Genomic DNA, 18,374 nt, shown 5'->3' on the forward strand with positions numbered 1-18,374 from the left:
TTTGAAATTAGACCATCTGCGTGAAACGTGGATACAAATGCGTCCAGTAGGCAACAACTGCAATTTAACCGCAACTTCAACTCGTCTATTATTCCCGTTAAAGCCATGACATCAATTATCCGAGCAATGTTTACAAGCAAAACGACAAACTGTTGCGGACTATTTGCAAGTTCTAGAGGTAAACCCTCCATTAGATGAGAGCGTTTCAAGCGACGTTGTTTTAATTAGAATGGAAAATGACAAATGCTGGACGCTTTCGCCGAAATAAGCCCTTCAAATCGACCCTTCGCTTCGTCTTTGTTTGCACTTTGTCTTATTTCAATACACTTTGCCCCATTATGCGCGTCGACTGATGAATTATTTCAGATTTGTGCATTAAATCCATCATCGCCACAAAGAAAATTGTATTAAACTTTGGAATTTCCATTTATTCTCATATCCGCTTGTCACAGATTGGCAAATGGTCGTTCGGGTGGAATGTTTCTGATATATCTTTTGAAATTTGTTTATGCTGAGCAACACGCGAAAAATTGAGTTAGAAAGTGTGGGCGGGAATTAAAAGTTTACTTTGGAAAGTGGCGGATTGATACAAGGGTGCTGCTTGGAGGAAGTTTCTTGTAGCCGAGGGGAAACCCAGACTTCTCTGCTAAGTTCAACTATTAATAATAATGCTGTTTATTCGCGCTTAACTTAAGCGATTCATTAGTTAAGAAAAATTGTTTGCTCCGTATACTTGCTTACACAAGATCGTCATATTTTTTATTCCTTTGAATTTTTTTGCTTTTGGTACCTATTTAGTCCACCACGAAGTTTATTATTATTTTTACCTTTACATTATGTAGCACAGATATAAACTTTTAAATACAAATCAGTTAAAGTTTTAATGAACGTAATTTGATCTGAATAAGTGGAAGGGATTGCAAAAAAAAATATATTTCGTTTGTATGAAAATGTAAAAAAGGAGACAGGTCCTAGTTGAGAACAAACCTATTTTATAAATTTGTTCTGAACTGATTAATATCATCAAAACTTCGGACCATGCTAAAGATTTTGTGATCTGCGAAAAAACCGTATTCCAATGAACAAATAAAATGAACAGAAATCATAATATTGTAAATGCTACAATCTTGTATTTAAGTACTACGACGGCTTTTAACTTGCACTGATTTTTCATACATTTCGATAGTCAGTAATTTTTTTAATTCATTCTTTCAATGAGGAAAATTAACAGGACTTCAATGTATTCTTTTAGTTACAGTAAATTTAGCTTACATTATCCTTAAAAATCCGCAAAATTATAGATTATAAATATTATTATTATTATTATTATTTAATTACATATTTTTCGGGATTCAGAAAAAAATCGCAATAGCGTTATTTTTAAAATCTGTCTTACAATATTTAATGGAAGCCACGAAATGTATGAATTAAATTAAATTTTAATATACAGAGTGTTCATAAAAAATCTAAAACTTCATAATTTTGAAGTATCAATATTTCATTTCTTTTTTTCCTTTCTGTCCTTACCCAATTTTTTGTCCTCATTCTTTTACCATGTTGATGTGTCTCTTAAAAAAATATAGAAAATACTGAGCGAAAATGAAAAGATATTCTATTTGAGAATACTGAAATATCGATATTTGAAAATTGTAATAATTAAAACATTTTTTCTCCTTCCTTCTTTTTGTTCCATTTCCTTTCGTAGGTTTTTAATTGCCTCTTTATTACCGTTGAATACTTGATTTTTCATCTATTTTTATGTATTTGAATTTCAACATTGTACCCTTAAAACAGAATTATTTTCTGGCAAGAAACTACCAATTACCACATCTGATACTAGCCTCACCCATCCGTCTTCTATTTTCTTAGAAGGTGAATCATTTGCCAAAACCAGCGTCATCTTAGCAAGTACTAGCCCCGCCCACCCGCCCTGTATTTTCTTAGAGGGTATGTCATTTGCCAAAATCGGTAACTTTTTTTGGTCGAATATGTCAAAAGTGTCAAAATCAGTCTTATCTTATCAAATATTAGCCCCGCCCACCCACCCTCTATTTTCTTGAAGGATATGTCATTTGCCAAAATCTGTCTTATCTTAGCAAATATTAGCCCCACCCACCCACCCCCTCTTCTCGTTCTAACAACTAATTTTATTTCTGTTCAGTATAAGATCATTCCACCCACTCAGAGCGGATAAAACCAATCACTGAAATGGGGACCGGGTGGGTGGGCGGGGCTAATTATGTTCTTCTCTCGAGTGAGAGTGGATACTAATAGAATTTAGGATGTGAAAAAAGTAAAAAAAAAACATCAATCGTAACTTTTTTTTGGTCGAATATGTCAAAAGTGTCAAAATCAGTTTGATCTTATCAAATATTAGCCCCGCCCACCCACCCTCTATTTTCTTGTAGAATATGTCATTTGCCAAAATCTGTCTTATCTTAGCAAATATTAGCCCCACCCACCCAGCCCCTCTTCTCATTCTAACGACTAATTTTATTTCTGTTCAGTATAAGATCATTTCACCCAATCAGAGCGGATAAAACCAATCACCGAAATGGAGGCAGGATTGGTGGGCGGGGCTAATTATGTTCTTCTGTCGAGTGAGAGTGGATAATAATAGAATCTAGGATGTGAAAAAAGTAAAAAAAAGCGCCAATCGTAACTTTTTTTTGATCGAATATGTCAAAAGTGTCAAAATCAATCTTATCTTATCTGTTTTTTTGGAAGGTATTTGATATGCCAAAATCAACCTTATCTTAGGAAGTACTAACCCCCTGCCCTTCTTCTAATTCTAAGGACTAATTTTACTTCTGTTAAGTATAAGATCATTTATTTGATTCAGATCGGATGAAATCAATCACTGAAAAAGAGGCAGGGTGGGTGGGCGGGGCTAGTTATGTTCTTCAGTCGAGTGGGACTGGAAACTAATAACAGAATCTAGAATAGTCCAATGAAAAAAGTAAAAAAAAAACGCTAATCGTATTTTTTTTGTTATCCTATTTGATATAAATTTATTTCTTATATGTATCATGCACCTAACCTGACTTGACCTAACGTGACCTGACTTGTCCTGACTTCTCTATTGTCTCAAATATACAAACAAATTTTAAACATTTCTGTGAAAAAAATATAAAAACCACAAAATACAAAGTAAGTAGTTGTATTTTTTCAAAAATTAATAAAAATGTCCTTTTTTAACAAAAAAAATTTTATATTTAGCGATTTTGATGGAACTGTAAAAATTGCTATATGTATTTCAATTAGCGATTTTGAAAAAACGGTAGGAATTTCCGAAAAAATGAAGCCGAGAATGACTTCTGGATATCGAAATCTACAAGAAAATAACTTCAACTATTTCGAAAATATTTGAAAAACGGTCGAAAATGTCAAAAGTGCCAAAATCAGTTTTATCTTAGCAAATATTAGCCCCGCCCACCCTCCCTCTTTTTTTGGAAAGTAGTTGATTTGCCAAAATCAGCCTTATCTTAGTAAGTACTAGCCCCACCAACCCCCATCTTCTCATTCTAACGACTAATTCTATCTCTATTCAGTATAAGATCATTCATTTCTTTCAGATCGGATAAAATCAATCACTGAAAAGGAGGCAGGGTGGGTGGGCGGGGCTAATTATGTTCTTCTCTCGAGTGGGAGTGGGGGTGAAAAGTAATAATTAATAGAATCTAGGATGTGAAAAAAATAAACCGAAAATCACTTCTGGATGTCTTTACTTAAGTTATTACACTATTAACAGTATAACTTCTCACTCGAGAGTTAAAACGAACTGCTATTTTTTTACAGCTTGAATTTGAACATTTATTCTCGAATTGGCCGTATTTAATGTTGTGTTTATTTCATATGTATAAAGCACATATGAATATTTATGTGATATGGGGATGCGTTCGGAGCACGATGTGATTTTTGTGAACTCATTTTGATTTCATCAATAACTTGAATAAATGCATAATTTGACGTGAAGTAAATTCTTTGTTGTTCGAAATACTTGATAGAGTAGCAGAGAGTGAGAGAGGTAGAAGTAGAGTGACGGGTTCGTACCCAAATATATTTTTTTCATTCTCATTGTTCATGTAAATATTTATCTGCAATACCGAATTCTCAGCGCCAAATTGCCTAGTTTTTTTTTCAGTCGGCTTTGTGTTTTCTTGCTCGACTGCAATAATTTAAATTTGTAATTATTATTCTTCAGAAGAGAAAATAATGAATTTGCCGTCCATACTTTGCATTTTGATTTATGATCACTTCTTCAACCTTGAGGTTCACCGCGTAGGGTTCCATTTTGTTGACCATAACAGCTCCGATCCAAATTTTGAGTTTCTCACGGATTTTAGAACTTTGTACATATGTCTAATAAAACTTGGTAGTTTATAAACTCTTAATTTGATGAATGTCAGAAATTACAAAAACTGGTTACATTATAAAGAAAACATGTTGTGATGTTTTTATACGATTTATTCTATATTTAGACACGTTCCATGTAACATGTAATTTACAATAAATTACTGTGTAGGGGTGTGTCCAAGCAGTTTATTAATATAATTATGACTATAATTCAAATATAGAGATTGATCCTCTTGCAAACGTCAAGGTCCGGATGAGATTACACTATTTAACGCAATTCGCAGCTTCGCGGGGTAGGGGAATTACGTCACGGCGCAGCCCTCTGGTCACGGGTTATGTAGAATTACGACTCTCCGCGCAATTCGTTCTTCGTGGAAGGAATTGCGTCACTCGGTAAAATCGTGTAAGTGCATTCTAGGGGGCGCAGCGACGATTACTTAAGCCCTGCCCTTTATCTTGTCACGGATTTTGCGGAATTGCGACTCCCCATGCAATCCGCCTTTTGCGAAAGAAAATGTGTCACTCAGCGCAATCTCATCAGAGATGGTAAGTGCAATTCCAAGGGGAGCAGCGAGGATTAAATAAGTCCTGCAATGCGTAATCTGTTACCGGGGAGAAGATACGAAGGATTGTGTAAGTTCTGGCTAGTACAGTCCCGATTCGAGGAAGGAGGTTGGAGTTGTGTCAACCCAGCCAAGCGCAAATTATGAAAAATATGGTGCTAGTAAGAGGGAAAAAATTGCTTTCAATCAGTCAAGTATAAAAATTTGCATTGTTTTTTTTTTATTCTTTGAAAGAACGGTTCAGGTGCTACTGTTCCTTTACAACCCTGTTGCAGTTCTCAGAACCTATTCTGGACTGTTTTAGTATACAAAAAAGATTCCTGCTTACAAGCGCTCAGCAACCTCGTACTCCAAACTCCAACGTACTTACAAAAAAATTAGTACTGAAAATTGTTTTTCCTGAAATAAAATAAGCAGCAATTTGTTACCTTTGATCACTAACAAAAAGCACAATTTTAAAGGTGCACATACCGAATAAAACAAAACGCTGACACTTGTTATCATAATGGATGGCTCTTCATTTGTTAACCGTTTAATTACACACTGTCATTCAGTTCCGTGATAAATCTGATAAATTAGACAAATAAATTATAACGATGAATATATGCGGAAAATTACGGACATTGCATTACATGCGCGTTTACAAACTGCACATGACACGAATTAATACAATTTGTCCAATGCGTCAAACCAACTTATCTTGCAATAAAAAGCGGAATTTCAGTTGTCTCTCCCGATAACCCCACATTTTTAATTCCAGACTTTCTTGCCAAATCTTTGCTTTTATATCATTGCGAGCAGTAATTCCGCTCCTTGTCTGACATTTTCCGCTTGATTGTACAACTTCGCTAAAATTTTGTTGACAATGGACCATTATTACAACACTAAATGCAATTGCGACATTATTCTCTTTACTGCCTTCACTTTACGACTTTAATCAGGATATTTTTACTCCGTCATCGTGTATACTACACGTAATTGTCTCGGTCCAGAGGTGGCTCGTCAGCCGTACGTTTGTTCAAACTAGGCATTCAAAACTGTTTACCCGCGTTTACGGAAGCTAAATTTCAATTTTAAATTTGTGCCCCTGGAGTATCAATTAGTGTAAATATTTATTGCTCCTTCAGCACCTTCTATAGCATGTTGTTCCTGTTCTTAGCTGTAATTTTAACGCGATTCAGATGCTTTTTGTGTCATTTCCTTAAATGATATGTGATCTAGATTTAATAGAATTATATAGTTACAAAGTGCTCCATTACAACAAGAAACTTTAACGACTGTAATTTGTTAGTTGAGTATGTAAATGGTAGGCTGGGAAGGTCCTAGATGTCGGTGTTATACATAATTAAGGCAGAAATTTTTATGGCAAAGCACTTAGTGTTATAACAGTTAAATGCTTAATTAGCACTTTATTTGAAAATTTCTGCATTTAGTACGTACAGGTGAAACGATGTCTTCATATTCATGATATTTTACAATTAACTCAGGTCTGTTATTACTTAGTTTTACACTTTATTAGCCAACCTTACTTATATATTATTTCTATGTTAGTCGAAAAGACAACATAACTGCGTTGCTATTTTATCACTGCAAGACTTGAGTGAAACTTAATTAAAGTAAGAAATCTCAATGTCAAAACATTTTTTCTTGTTATCAGCTTAGTAAAATCCACACTCACTTGATACGAAGAAGATAAAGAAAGGTTAAGTGTATGGTTGCATTTTTCCGGAATAGTCAGTTACGCCTCATTAATTTTATTACGGTTTTTGCATTTCAAATGTTGTTTTACTAATTTTACCTCAGAAAGAATCGTACAATGCACAGCAGCGGACTTTTGTTCCCAAGTGATATCCAACTGTGACTGAAATGAAACATTTTAACATACATGTGCACAATAGTGTAGCTGTTGAGATTACAATAGTAAAATATTGTGTCTTTAATAATTAAACATGAAATAAATTCAACAATTTTCCTAGTGGTATATCCATAGGTGTAAGGTCAACACAAAGGCAGATTTTCTGATAAATATATTTTTTTAATTAAAAACGTTCATTCATGCGTTGTTAACACACCTTCAGAAACTGTAGATTAACAAGTCGCTTTAATTGGATTACGTTTGGTAATGATCAATTCAGAAATAAAGTCTTAAAAAAAACCGGAAAGCGATAATTTTGTACGATTCAAACAAGGACGCCTTCATTTCACTCAAATTTGTGTGTTATATTATAATCGAGGCACTAAAACAGAACTTTTTATGAAAAATGTATGATCATCCTCACACACATTATAATGATGTTACCTTCAAATTGTGCTTACGGAAACGTCAATCCAATTTTATAAAATAATATACTACTGTTCTTCTGCTTATGAATTCACCTTGTTCCTGTTTACTATTATTGTAATTTTTATTTGATTCCAGGCGGCGTCTTCAGTTTTTTTATTAATCAAATCAAGAACGGTACATCCCATTTTTTTATTGTTATAATGTACGTATCAGACATCATGTCCTTGCTGAAATGTTAATTAGGATATGTTCCAATGACAAAATTCACTCGAAACACGAGTTTGCGCTTTATCAATGCGTTCAAATTTTTAGAGCAATTGTTAATCGTATCATTTACAAAGGAATCTTAATAATCCACGCCAGACCAAATACAGACAAGTCAACAGGGCGTGCTTTGGTAACATAATGCGTTCGAATCAAAAACAATGGCGGAGTATGAGTGATTAAAGTATGATACATTAATGAATGTTTTCTTTAGATATTTATATGGAGTAAATATTTGTTTGTGATTTTTTTTTTGTTAGATTGGCAACATATCTAATATTTTATGTTGGCTTACCTCATCGTCTCAACCAATCAACACGTTCGTTGGGCGTGCTCATGTCAAAACTGACAACTGTGAACTGACACACTACCAGAGCTGTCAATAAATCAGAATTGCCAACATAAAAATTTGCTTCAATCATTAATAGTCACCCGGTACTTAAAGAACTGGATTTATTTAATATACTTCGTGGGTGCGGGAAGTTCTGTCTAATAACATAAAATCAATTTTATTGTTTTTTATTATTCACATTGCGGTACTAACCATAACCTCAATGCTTAAATCTGTACGATTATTTTAATTTCCCGAGCGTCAGCGAAAAACATGACTACTTTCATATTTTCTGGACAAGAAATCAATTGTTTTGTACTCTTACGAAACAATAGATCTCCAGTTTCCGTTTGTTTGTCTGCCGTCTGTCCAGATTTTTATTAAACAAAAACTCTCCTTAGCCACTAGACCGATTTTTGTCAAATTTTGTATGTGTGTTGGTAATATCGTGTGGACGGCAAACCCCTAACCAAAATTTGTCTTATCATCCCCACCAACACCAGCATAACATTTTGCTTGCGCGTTGCGCGCCATTTAAACTTTTGTAAAATAATATATTTCTATACGTGTTGTTTATTAGTTTACTTTCATTTTGTTTATAATTTTTATTGTTTGAATATTGTTGTTTTTTATTCGCATAATATGTGGACATGTGATGCCCCCCATTGTAACAAAAATATTACAATACAGTAATGTCGCGTCCACCTATATTTAATAATAATTATTATTAATTATAATAACAGCTCCCCACCCAAAAAAAATATATCATCCATTTTGCACCATTATAGCTTGATTAATTAGTTAGTCGTGTCAACTTTCATTTTCTTCCGATTAATACAAATTTCGCTATTGATGATTGATGCTTGTTATCTAAACGTGCTAACAATCGAATTCTGTTGAAGAATAAACAAAACAGTCGATGTTGAGCATGTACTGAGAAATTGAGAATGCATTTTGTCACACACACAAAACAAAAATCGCAAGATCAAATTTTATCATTTTTCAAGGAAGTAACCTTCGACCATTTTTTAAACACTTTTAAGTATTTATCTCTAGTAAATATTTATTACATTTTTCTGAGTTGATGGCGAGATGAAGAGAATGTATAAATGTTATTGTGTTAAGAAAATTAAAAAAATAATTAACTTAATGTCAGGAAAAGCGGTAAAATTTGGAGAACCAAAGTTAATTTTTAGGTACAAGTGAAAAACGTGTGACATTATTTAGAACTTTCTTCAGTCCTGAAACATCACAATCAAACAAATTGAGTTTGAGTTTTTTTTTGTCACAAGACCGACATGTTAAAATAATAATACACTTTTCCAGAATTTTAGGAAAAATAGCTAAACAATTTTTGATTTAATAAATAAAATTAGATGACTCATTTACTAATTTTTAAACGTCATGTATAACTAAAAAACTGAAGTAGGTATAGTCGAACAAATCTCACTTCTTTGAATTTGAATTATAAAATTTGATTTTGCAATTTTTGTTTGGTAATAATCTTCATAAAATAAGAACCAGGGTCGCAAATGACCCTGCAGCCCCAACCAACAGGAAAAATTGTATTATTGTCAATGTACATGCTTAACTTCGATTGTTTATTTTTATACGTTAAAAGAATGTCGCAATTTGCACGTAGTCTTTTTTGTTTTTTGTTTAATGTTAATGAGTTTATCTCCTCAATATAGAGCACTAAAACTATTAGTTAAGCCACAATGGAGCAAAATATTGTGAATTTTATTAATATTAAATATAGACGGGTACAACATTACTGTATTCTCACATTTTCGAGAACATGGGGCGACTCGTTCTTAAGTTGATCAATAAAAAAAATTATTGAGACCTTAATTTTATTAAATTTATTTCATATAATATTTATCATCTACTGATATTCCTAATATATCTACACTGAAAATTTTACAACAATCGATCCATAGTTTCAGAGATTATCTGTCTGATAAAAATCGATACAGGCGAGAGACGACAGACAGATGAAAACAGGAGAACACTTTTTTCGTACTCGCAGAGTCATGAGACATCGAAAAAACGTGAAAGTATCAAGTCTTCCGATGGAATCGATTACAATATTTTCTTTGCTTGCCCTCGGGAATAAAAAATGCGATTTTTTGTGAATAATGCTAGAATCTTATTCTTAATCTTAATCTGTGTTCTAAAAAGAGCTATTTATTTCGTGTAGAATTGTTTTCATCTATTTTTCAGAATAACCCACATCAGTAAATATATTTGCGCTAAGTTTACTTTACAAAATTTTGAGATTTTCTCAAAGAGATAACAGATGAGTTCTGATTAGTGATTTCCTACAATTTTAAAGTATCTAAAACCTTCTAAGCAATGGCTTCTATAGTTTCTAAGCTAATTTTGACTTTTTTTTGAAAATTTACATTCACAGGGTTAAAAACAGTAGTAGATTAATAAATAACCAGGAATACCTATTATACCGCCTGTCTGGAAAATGGCGGATTAACTCTTCAGTACGTTATATACGGGAGTTTCGGGAGTCCCAAAAAAATTATGAAAAAATTCTTTATGATGTAGATTGCGAATAAAACGTAATTTTATAAACGTAAAATTGGCAACACAGCACAAACTGTTATGTACCTATCCCACAATTTGTGTATTTTTCCATTTCGATTCATGTAGTTTAGACTTAAATATGTACAATTAGATTATATTATCATGTCTTTAACCCGCTTCGTGCATCCCGTGCTCGGTATAAAGTTCTATTTGTATTTATTTATCTGTAATCATTTTCTTTGTAAACCGAGTACATAAAATGCTAGCAACACATCATTCTAGACAATTGAAAATTAGACAATTCGATACAGTCCGTTCGGTTCCTTTCAGTTATCCCGTATTTTAGCACACTTATTATAATACCTTTAAGAAGATTTTGTTAATAAATGGTGATATTGGAATCTGGGTTTTTCTGAGACAACTAAAGACAGGAGTTCATAACATACTGGTGTCAGAAGTGAGATAGAGATAAACATATTTCCTGTCCGACAAATACAGCAAGAAGTCCAACTTAATCATCAGAAACTGGTAAGTGGAAATATTCTTTTTGTTGTCCGTTTTGTTGTCTTGTTAACACCGTCCAATCCTTTAATAAAATCAAAATGACTCTTAATTCCGAAACTCAAACCCCTAATGAATCGTACAGTCTTTCCGACATTCGTGCTTTACTTCCAGAAACATTTTCGGGCGATCGTAATGACCTTTATGATTTTCTCCAAAATTGCGAAAATGCCCATAGTTTATGTCAGTCTCCACAACAAAAGAAATTAATTTTAGCTTTTATTGTATCCAAATTAAGGGGATCAGCTCGTGCACAAATTCGGGAAAAAGAATTTAATACATGGGATGAACTGAAAGAAGTTCTTATCAATGCATTTTCAGACGGTAAAGATTTTAGTCAACTTATGGAAGAACTAAATACTATCAGTCAACTTAAACATGAATCTGTTATCAAATTCTATACTAGATTAGATCAGATGCAAACGCGAATACTCAATTTAATCTCTCTTAAACACAGTACTCACATAATGGGTAGAAACGAAACAATTCGCGACATTTCTTTGCAACGTTTTGTTCTGCATACAGTGGAAGAAATTTCTACAGCCTTGAGACGTTCCAAACCTAAAACTCTTTCAGAGGCTTTAACTGAAGCTCTGTTGGAAGAAAAATATCTTCTAGCTAAGCGCTCTGATAACGTAGCAAAAAATTATCACAAAAGTTGTAGTTATTGTCATAAAACAGGTCACTTTGTAAAAGATTGCCGTCAGAGGTTAAAAAATACTTCTAATCATGTTAACTTCAATAATGATCAAAGTAAATCAAATAATTTCAATCAAAGTAGAACAAATAATTTCAATCATAGCAAACCATCAAAATTCTGTAATTATTGTAAGAAACCGGGACATTTAATTCAGGAGTGTAGGAAAAGAGAATATAATAATCGGCAGAGAAATCAGTCAAATCGTAATATTTCCCAACCGCAAAATAATGCTGCATCTTCATCTCAAGAGGTTCATTTAAACTTTCAAAGATCCCAGGTGATTGACCGTGCCAGTGGATCATCTATAAAATCAACATATGACATTCAAAATTGCATTAATTCTAAAAATCAAGTCTCCTTACATCCGCTAACAAACAACAGTTCATTATACTCCAGTTCAAATACTGATACGCGATTACAAGAATCTCCCATTATTTCAAGTCGTCGAGTTATCGACATTCAGTTATCAAAAAATGACAATGTTTCTTATATAATTATTCCGCATGAAGGCAAACAGGGTATTGTTTATTTCAAATTCCTAATTGATACTGGTGCAAATATTTCTTTGATAAAAACTCAGAAACTTAAACAAACCAATCTAACATATAACCCTAATGACACAGTGATTTTGAACGGTCTTAGCATAAATTCTCCTGTCGAAACCTTGGGCACTGTTACTCTAATACCTAGAATAAACGATCATGAACTCGGTATTAATTTTCATATTGTGAAAGAAGACACTACTAATGTACCATTCGATGGACTAATTGGTAATGATTATCTTCTCACCCAACAAAAAGCCAACATTGACTTTGATAATCTTAAGCTAACTATTAAAGACCTTCCATTTCCAATAAACATAAATTGCAATTCAAACCCAAATGATGAATCATGCTACTATTTATCTCCGCGTTCAGAAACTTTAATCAAAGTAGGTATTTTGAATAAAAATATTTCCGAGGGTGTAACTCCCGAAATTCCTATCTGCGAAGGAGTCTTTCTCGCTAAAGCTATTTTAAAAGTAAATACTGATAAAACCGCTTATACGACTATTCTAAACACTTCCGATAAGAAAATAAAAATTGATTATATTAATTTATATTTAGAAGATATACCTTTCGCTAAGTGTCTGTCACTTAACACCTCAACTGAATTTGACAATGTGTCAACTAATAGGCTTGACCTTCTTCACAGCAATTTGCGACTAGAACACTTAAATTCGGAAGAAAAAGAATCTCTTTTAAGCCTATGCCAGTCCTATAATGATGTATTTCATCTACCTGGTGATAGTTTAAGTCACACGACAACTTTATATCACGAAATCAAAGTTACTGATCCTACTCCGGTATCGTCCAAAATTTATCGATTTCCAAAAATCCATGAGTCAGAAGTTGATAATCAAGTGCAAAAGATGCTTCAACAAAAAATTATACGACCTTCTTTAAGTCCATATAATTCTCCACTTTGGGTTATTGAAAAAAAACAAGATTCCTCTGGTAAACGTAAATGGCGAGTAGTTATTGATTACAGAAAACTAAACAATGTAACAGTAGGTGATTCTTATCCTTTGCCACAAATAGATTTCATACTTGATCAATTAGGTCACAGTAAATATTTTACCACATTAGATCTAGCTTCTGGTTTCAATCAAATTTTAGTACATCCTAAAGATATCGAAAAGACCGCTTTCTCAACGCCAAATGGTCATTTCGAATACTTGCGTATGCCTTTCGGTTTAAAAAATGCACCTGCTACTTTTAGTAGATTAATGAACGCAGTACTGAGTGGCTTACAAGGTACTCAATGTTTTACTTACATGGATGATGTGATTATATATGCTTCATCATTACAAGAACATCAGACTAAATTAAAAAACGTTTTTGATCGACTACGTTTGAATAACTTAAAACTGCAACCAGACAAGTGCGAGTTCCTACACAAGGAAATTTCTTATTTGGGTCATGTTATTACTGAAAACGGAGTTAAACCTAACCCCGAAAAAATTTGCGCCATTTCAGATTATCCAAGGCCAACAAATACTAAAACTATCAAACAGTTCTTAGGCTTATTAGGATACTATAGAAAATTCATTAAAAACTTTGCTGCCATTGCTAAACCTTTAACATCACTTTTAAAGAAAGACATTGCTTTCGTTTGGGGACCGGAACAAGAACTCTCCTTTACAACTTTCAAACAGGTATTAACTAATGAACCGATATTGCAATATCCAGATTTTTCAAAATCTTTTACCCTTACTACGGATTCATCGAACTTTGCTATAGGAGCCGTTTTATCTCAAGGTGACCGCGATCTACCTGTAGCTTATACTTCTCGTACTTTAAATAAGGCGGAATGTAATTATAACACCACTGAAAAAGAGCTATTAGCCATTGTGTACGCTGTTAAACATTTTCGTCCATACCTGTATGGTCAGAAATTCAAAATTGTGACAGATCATCGTCCTCTAACGTGGTTATTTAATTGTCGCGATCCTAGTTCACGTTTAGTTCGATGGCGTCTTTTGTTAAACGAATACGAATATGAGATCTGTTATAAACCGGGTAAAATAAATTCCAACGCCGATGCTCTTTCGCGAAACCCCATATTAACCACTTGCGATAGTAGACCATTTCACCCTTCTTATGACGATTTTGTCCGATTTCATTACGAAAACCAAGAAATGATAACTGTAGATTCAGTAAAAGAAAACCCTCTTGATAACTCCCCTAACGCACTTTTAATTTCAAAGGATTTAAACGAACAAAATCTCTATTATGAAACGCTGAACAAATTGTACGATTTCAAATCAATTCCCCCAGAAATTAACATATATGATGTTATACCTTTGACTAATGCTAATAAACAGAAAACATACCTGCTAGTAACACACTTAAATTATTTTGATGTTCCCTCATATAAAGAATTATTTTATTCCTTACTTAATCTGAAAAAACAATTATTAAAAGATAACGTCCAAAAGATTCACTTCAAAAATCCATTGTGTTATAATAAGAAATTTAAATCTGATATGATAAATGAATTAATACATTTTATATTCAATTGCACAGACATTAAAGTCGTCCTCGTTAATAATGAAAAAATTACTCCCTCAAAAGATGAAATCCAACATATATTAGAGGAAAATCATGCAACTACTGCGTCAGGTCATAATTTTATACATTCTCGTAAGAGACGTGGAATTGTCAATGGAGTGTCAACCGGATTAAAATGGTTATTTGGAATACCTGATGCTGATGATGCCGAATTCTATTCTGACTCTATAAAATCCTTATTAAGCCAGAACCGTGACACTCAGTTACTAATGCAAAAACAAATTCATATTATTTCCTCAGCTATAACAAATTATAATAACTCAGTAAGTTCCTTTAAAAATTATGAAATGAGATTAAATGAAAATATCAATCGCTTTAATAATTTTAGCAAAGTTGTTTCTAAAAAACTAAACCAAGTAACGGTTGTCGAAGACATTATTACACATTTAAATTTATTGACACAGCTAATAACTGAATTGAATGAAGAATATGATGTACTAATTTCTTCAATCTTATTTGCTAAGCAAAACGTTTTACATCCGTCTATTATTAACCCGAAAGAACTTCAAACACAACTCGCATCGATTACATTGAGATCGTCTTTGCAATTTCCTATTCCAATTGATGACTATAGATCTTTATATAAATATTTTTCACTTTGTCAAGTTTCAGTCTTATTTGATGGTGACAACTTAATATTTGTAATTCAAATTCCTCTGGTTCACGAACAGACTTTTATACTTTACAAATTAATTCCTCTTCCTATTCCTACGGTAGAAAAAAACATATTTTCCTATATTGATCCACAAAACACCTATTTATTAATGAGTGTTACCAAGACGCATTATGGTCATTTGAAGGATATTTCTGCATGCCTTAAATTGTCTGAATCCGAGTGGATGTGTCCACAACCCGTTATCTACTTGACTTCTCAACGTCCTGTCTGTGATGTTCGCCTGCGAACGGAAAATCTTAACTTTATTCCAGACGATTGTTCTACGAAAACAATGAAAGCCGAAGTCGAAATTTGGCATACACTACGGTCCAATCAATGGTTGTATGTTCTTTCGTCCGTCACCCCAGCCACGATTTCCTGCGACCCGAAGGATGATCAGATTATCGATATTAATTTTCAAGGAACTGGTATTTTCACACTCCGACCCAAATGTAAATGTTACACAATGTCAACCAGCCTCATCGCAAGTTACAACGTGACTAAGAATTTTACGAACTTTATTCCTTCAGTTGACATTAGTAGCGATGACTGTTGTATCAAGGAACAACAAATTTTGAAAGCAGTCGAGATGAAACCTCTGGAATTAAATAATCTGAATTTGGATGAACTTCGTCACAGCAAGCACCAACTTGACAAGTTTGAAGAAGAGCTTCGTGCCGAAATAAACAAACCATTCCCATGGGGACATCGGACTTTTTGGGGTTCCCTAATTGGCGTTATAACTGTTATAACTGTTCTACTCATCTTTTGTTGTTGTTGTTGTAGGTACTGTTTTGACTGTACCTGGTTGCCGTATATTGGTAAACTCATTCCCAAGCGCTCGAATTGCTTCATCGAGTACTGTTACAACAGCAAGAATCACATAACCAACAGTGTGATTTGCGTTCCTGAGTCTCGTCGCAACAACACCATCGATGATGATGATGTCATGTTGCCACTCAAAGTTTTGTCAAAATCGTCATCCAATGAGACGTCTACTTTAGAAACTGTCGAGGAAACACCAGCGGTTTCCAATCCTTATAATCTACGATCTCGGAAATCATTGAGTCGCGAGAATCTTTCCAAGTAATCCTTCGTATGTAAATTTGTACCTATATATTTGTTAACTTTCCCTTTTGATAATGTTTCAATCTATTTTTGTAATAATTTTGTCACTGACGTTCATTTTAAAAGAGGGGAAGAGTGTTATGTACCTATCCCACAATTTGTGTATTTTTCCATTTCGATTCATGTAGTTTAGACTTAAATATGTACAATTAGATTATATTATCATGTCTTTAACCCGCTTCGTGCATCCCGTGCTCGGTATAAAGTTCTATTTGTATTTATTTATCTGTAATCATTTTCTTTGTAAACCGAGTACATAAAATGCTAGCAACACATCATTCTAGACAATTGAAAATTAGACAATTCGATACAGTCCGTTCGGTTCCTTTCAGTTATCCCGTATTTTAGCACACTTATTATAATACCTTTAAGAAGATTTTGTTAATAAATGGTGATATTGGAATCTGGGTTTTTCTGAGACAACTAAAGACAGGAGTTCATAACAAAACCTAATGCGTGAATACCTCCGGCTTACTTTCTGGTTTCTTAGTAACGATGGTGACTGAAATCCACCTTCGTTTTATATCAGGCAAACATTGTTGTCAAATGGAATTTTATCAAATTATTACAAAAACAACACAGCCATATCTTTGCGTATTCTAACTGAAATGGTACTTAAACATAGTCATGGGCGAGAAAAATATTAACTAAAAGTTTTATTACTAGTTATTGTGATAATGAATGAGTTGTTTAGTTGTTAAACGTAGCAAAAGAACCAATTTTAAAATCATTATAACTCCACCAAAATGTGAGAAGGATTTGTTTTACTATTTTTTCCAGACTCACCAGTTGATTGTTAAGAGCGTAGCGGAGTTAATCCGCCATTTTCCAGACACCCGGTATATACTGTCACATAACAAGTGTTTTGTCATGTTCACGAACTAAAATAACGTAATAACGTTTGAAAAATTTCAAGGTTAAAAAAACAAAGATGGATGAATAAATCATAGAGACAGAGAATATTATTTTGTACACGTTAAACAGACTTTACTCAGCACAATTTTGAGATGATGTCATCAAATTTTTGGTGAGGGCGATCAGAACAATTTTCATTAAAGTTTTACCATCAACATAATTTTCTTAAAATGCATCAAAATTTCGTTTCAGCCAATTTGGTAGTTTCGGAGATTATTTTCTGTAGAAAACGGAAATGGAAGCCCGACATTTGCGGATATTAGAGGCTGTGAAACGTCGGAAAGTGAAAAGGTTAATATAAAGGTGGTGCAAACGTAAAAATGAAAATTTAGAGTGACTGTTTTTTAGCCACCAGATCATTTTGGATCTTGTGATGAAAATAAACCAATCAGATTCTTAGATTCACGAGTTAATCGCATATAAAAAATTAATGCTAGCACTTATCTTACGAGAATTAATTTATTTCATAACACAAGATTTAAGACTCTATAACATATATTTACAAAGTCTAATTAGTAGAAATAAAACTAGCAATTTATTATATAAACTGTTTTTACCCTTTTCATTAGCTGCGTGCTTTAAGATTTTATCAATTTTATGCATTATTTATCACGTTTCCGCATCAAAACTAAAAATTTTCTGTACAATAAAACTCCACTACATAGAGGTTTTTATCTAAAGTAACAATACTAACGTTTATGTTGTGGCAATGCGGTTGAGTTATTCTTTGGGCAAAACAACAACTTCTTGGACATTACTTATACACCATTATTCAGTTCATTTCATACTTCAACACTACGAAAATATCAAACATCAGGAAAATGTTGAGCTGTTACGGTCGCAGTAATTTCCTGAAAAATCTTCTCAAAGATCACTATCCTACTCCCACCCATGATTCACAAAAGAAAACATGACATACAAAATCTATTTAAATTTCCGAATAGATTATGTTGATGTAGTAAAATG

At 33.2% G+C, this 18,374-nt stretch overlaps 1 protein-coding gene across 1 annotated transcript; it reads left to right on the top strand.

Moving 5' to 3' along the window:
- Positions 1–10,425: 10,425 nt before the first annotated feature.
- Positions 10,426–16,755, top strand: LOC135135549 (uncharacterized). The gene has a single exon (XM_064064631.1). The coding sequence runs from the start codon at positions 10,939–10,941 to the stop codon at positions 16,453–16,455; it is 5,517 nt and encodes a 1,838-aa protein (XP_063920701.1). The 5' UTR covers positions 10,426–10,938; the 3' UTR covers positions 16,456–16,755.
- Positions 16,756–18,374: the final 1,619 nt, after the last annotated feature.

This window comes from Zophobas morio, unplaced genomic scaffold (assembly GCF_036711695.1).
Source record: "Zophobas morio isolate AGI-343-1 ecotype UQ-CSIRO unplaced genomic scaffold, CSIRO_AGI_Zmor_V1 ptg000024l, whole genome shotgun sequence".
Taxonomy (NCBI): Eukaryota; Metazoa; Arthropoda; class Insecta; order Coleoptera; family Tenebrionidae; genus Zophobas; species Zophobas morio.

Coding starts and splice junctions, on each gene's coding strand:
- LOC135135549 (XM_064064631.1), top strand. CDS start 10,939: ATGACTCTTAATTCCGAAACTCAAACCCCTAATGAATCGTACAGTCTT.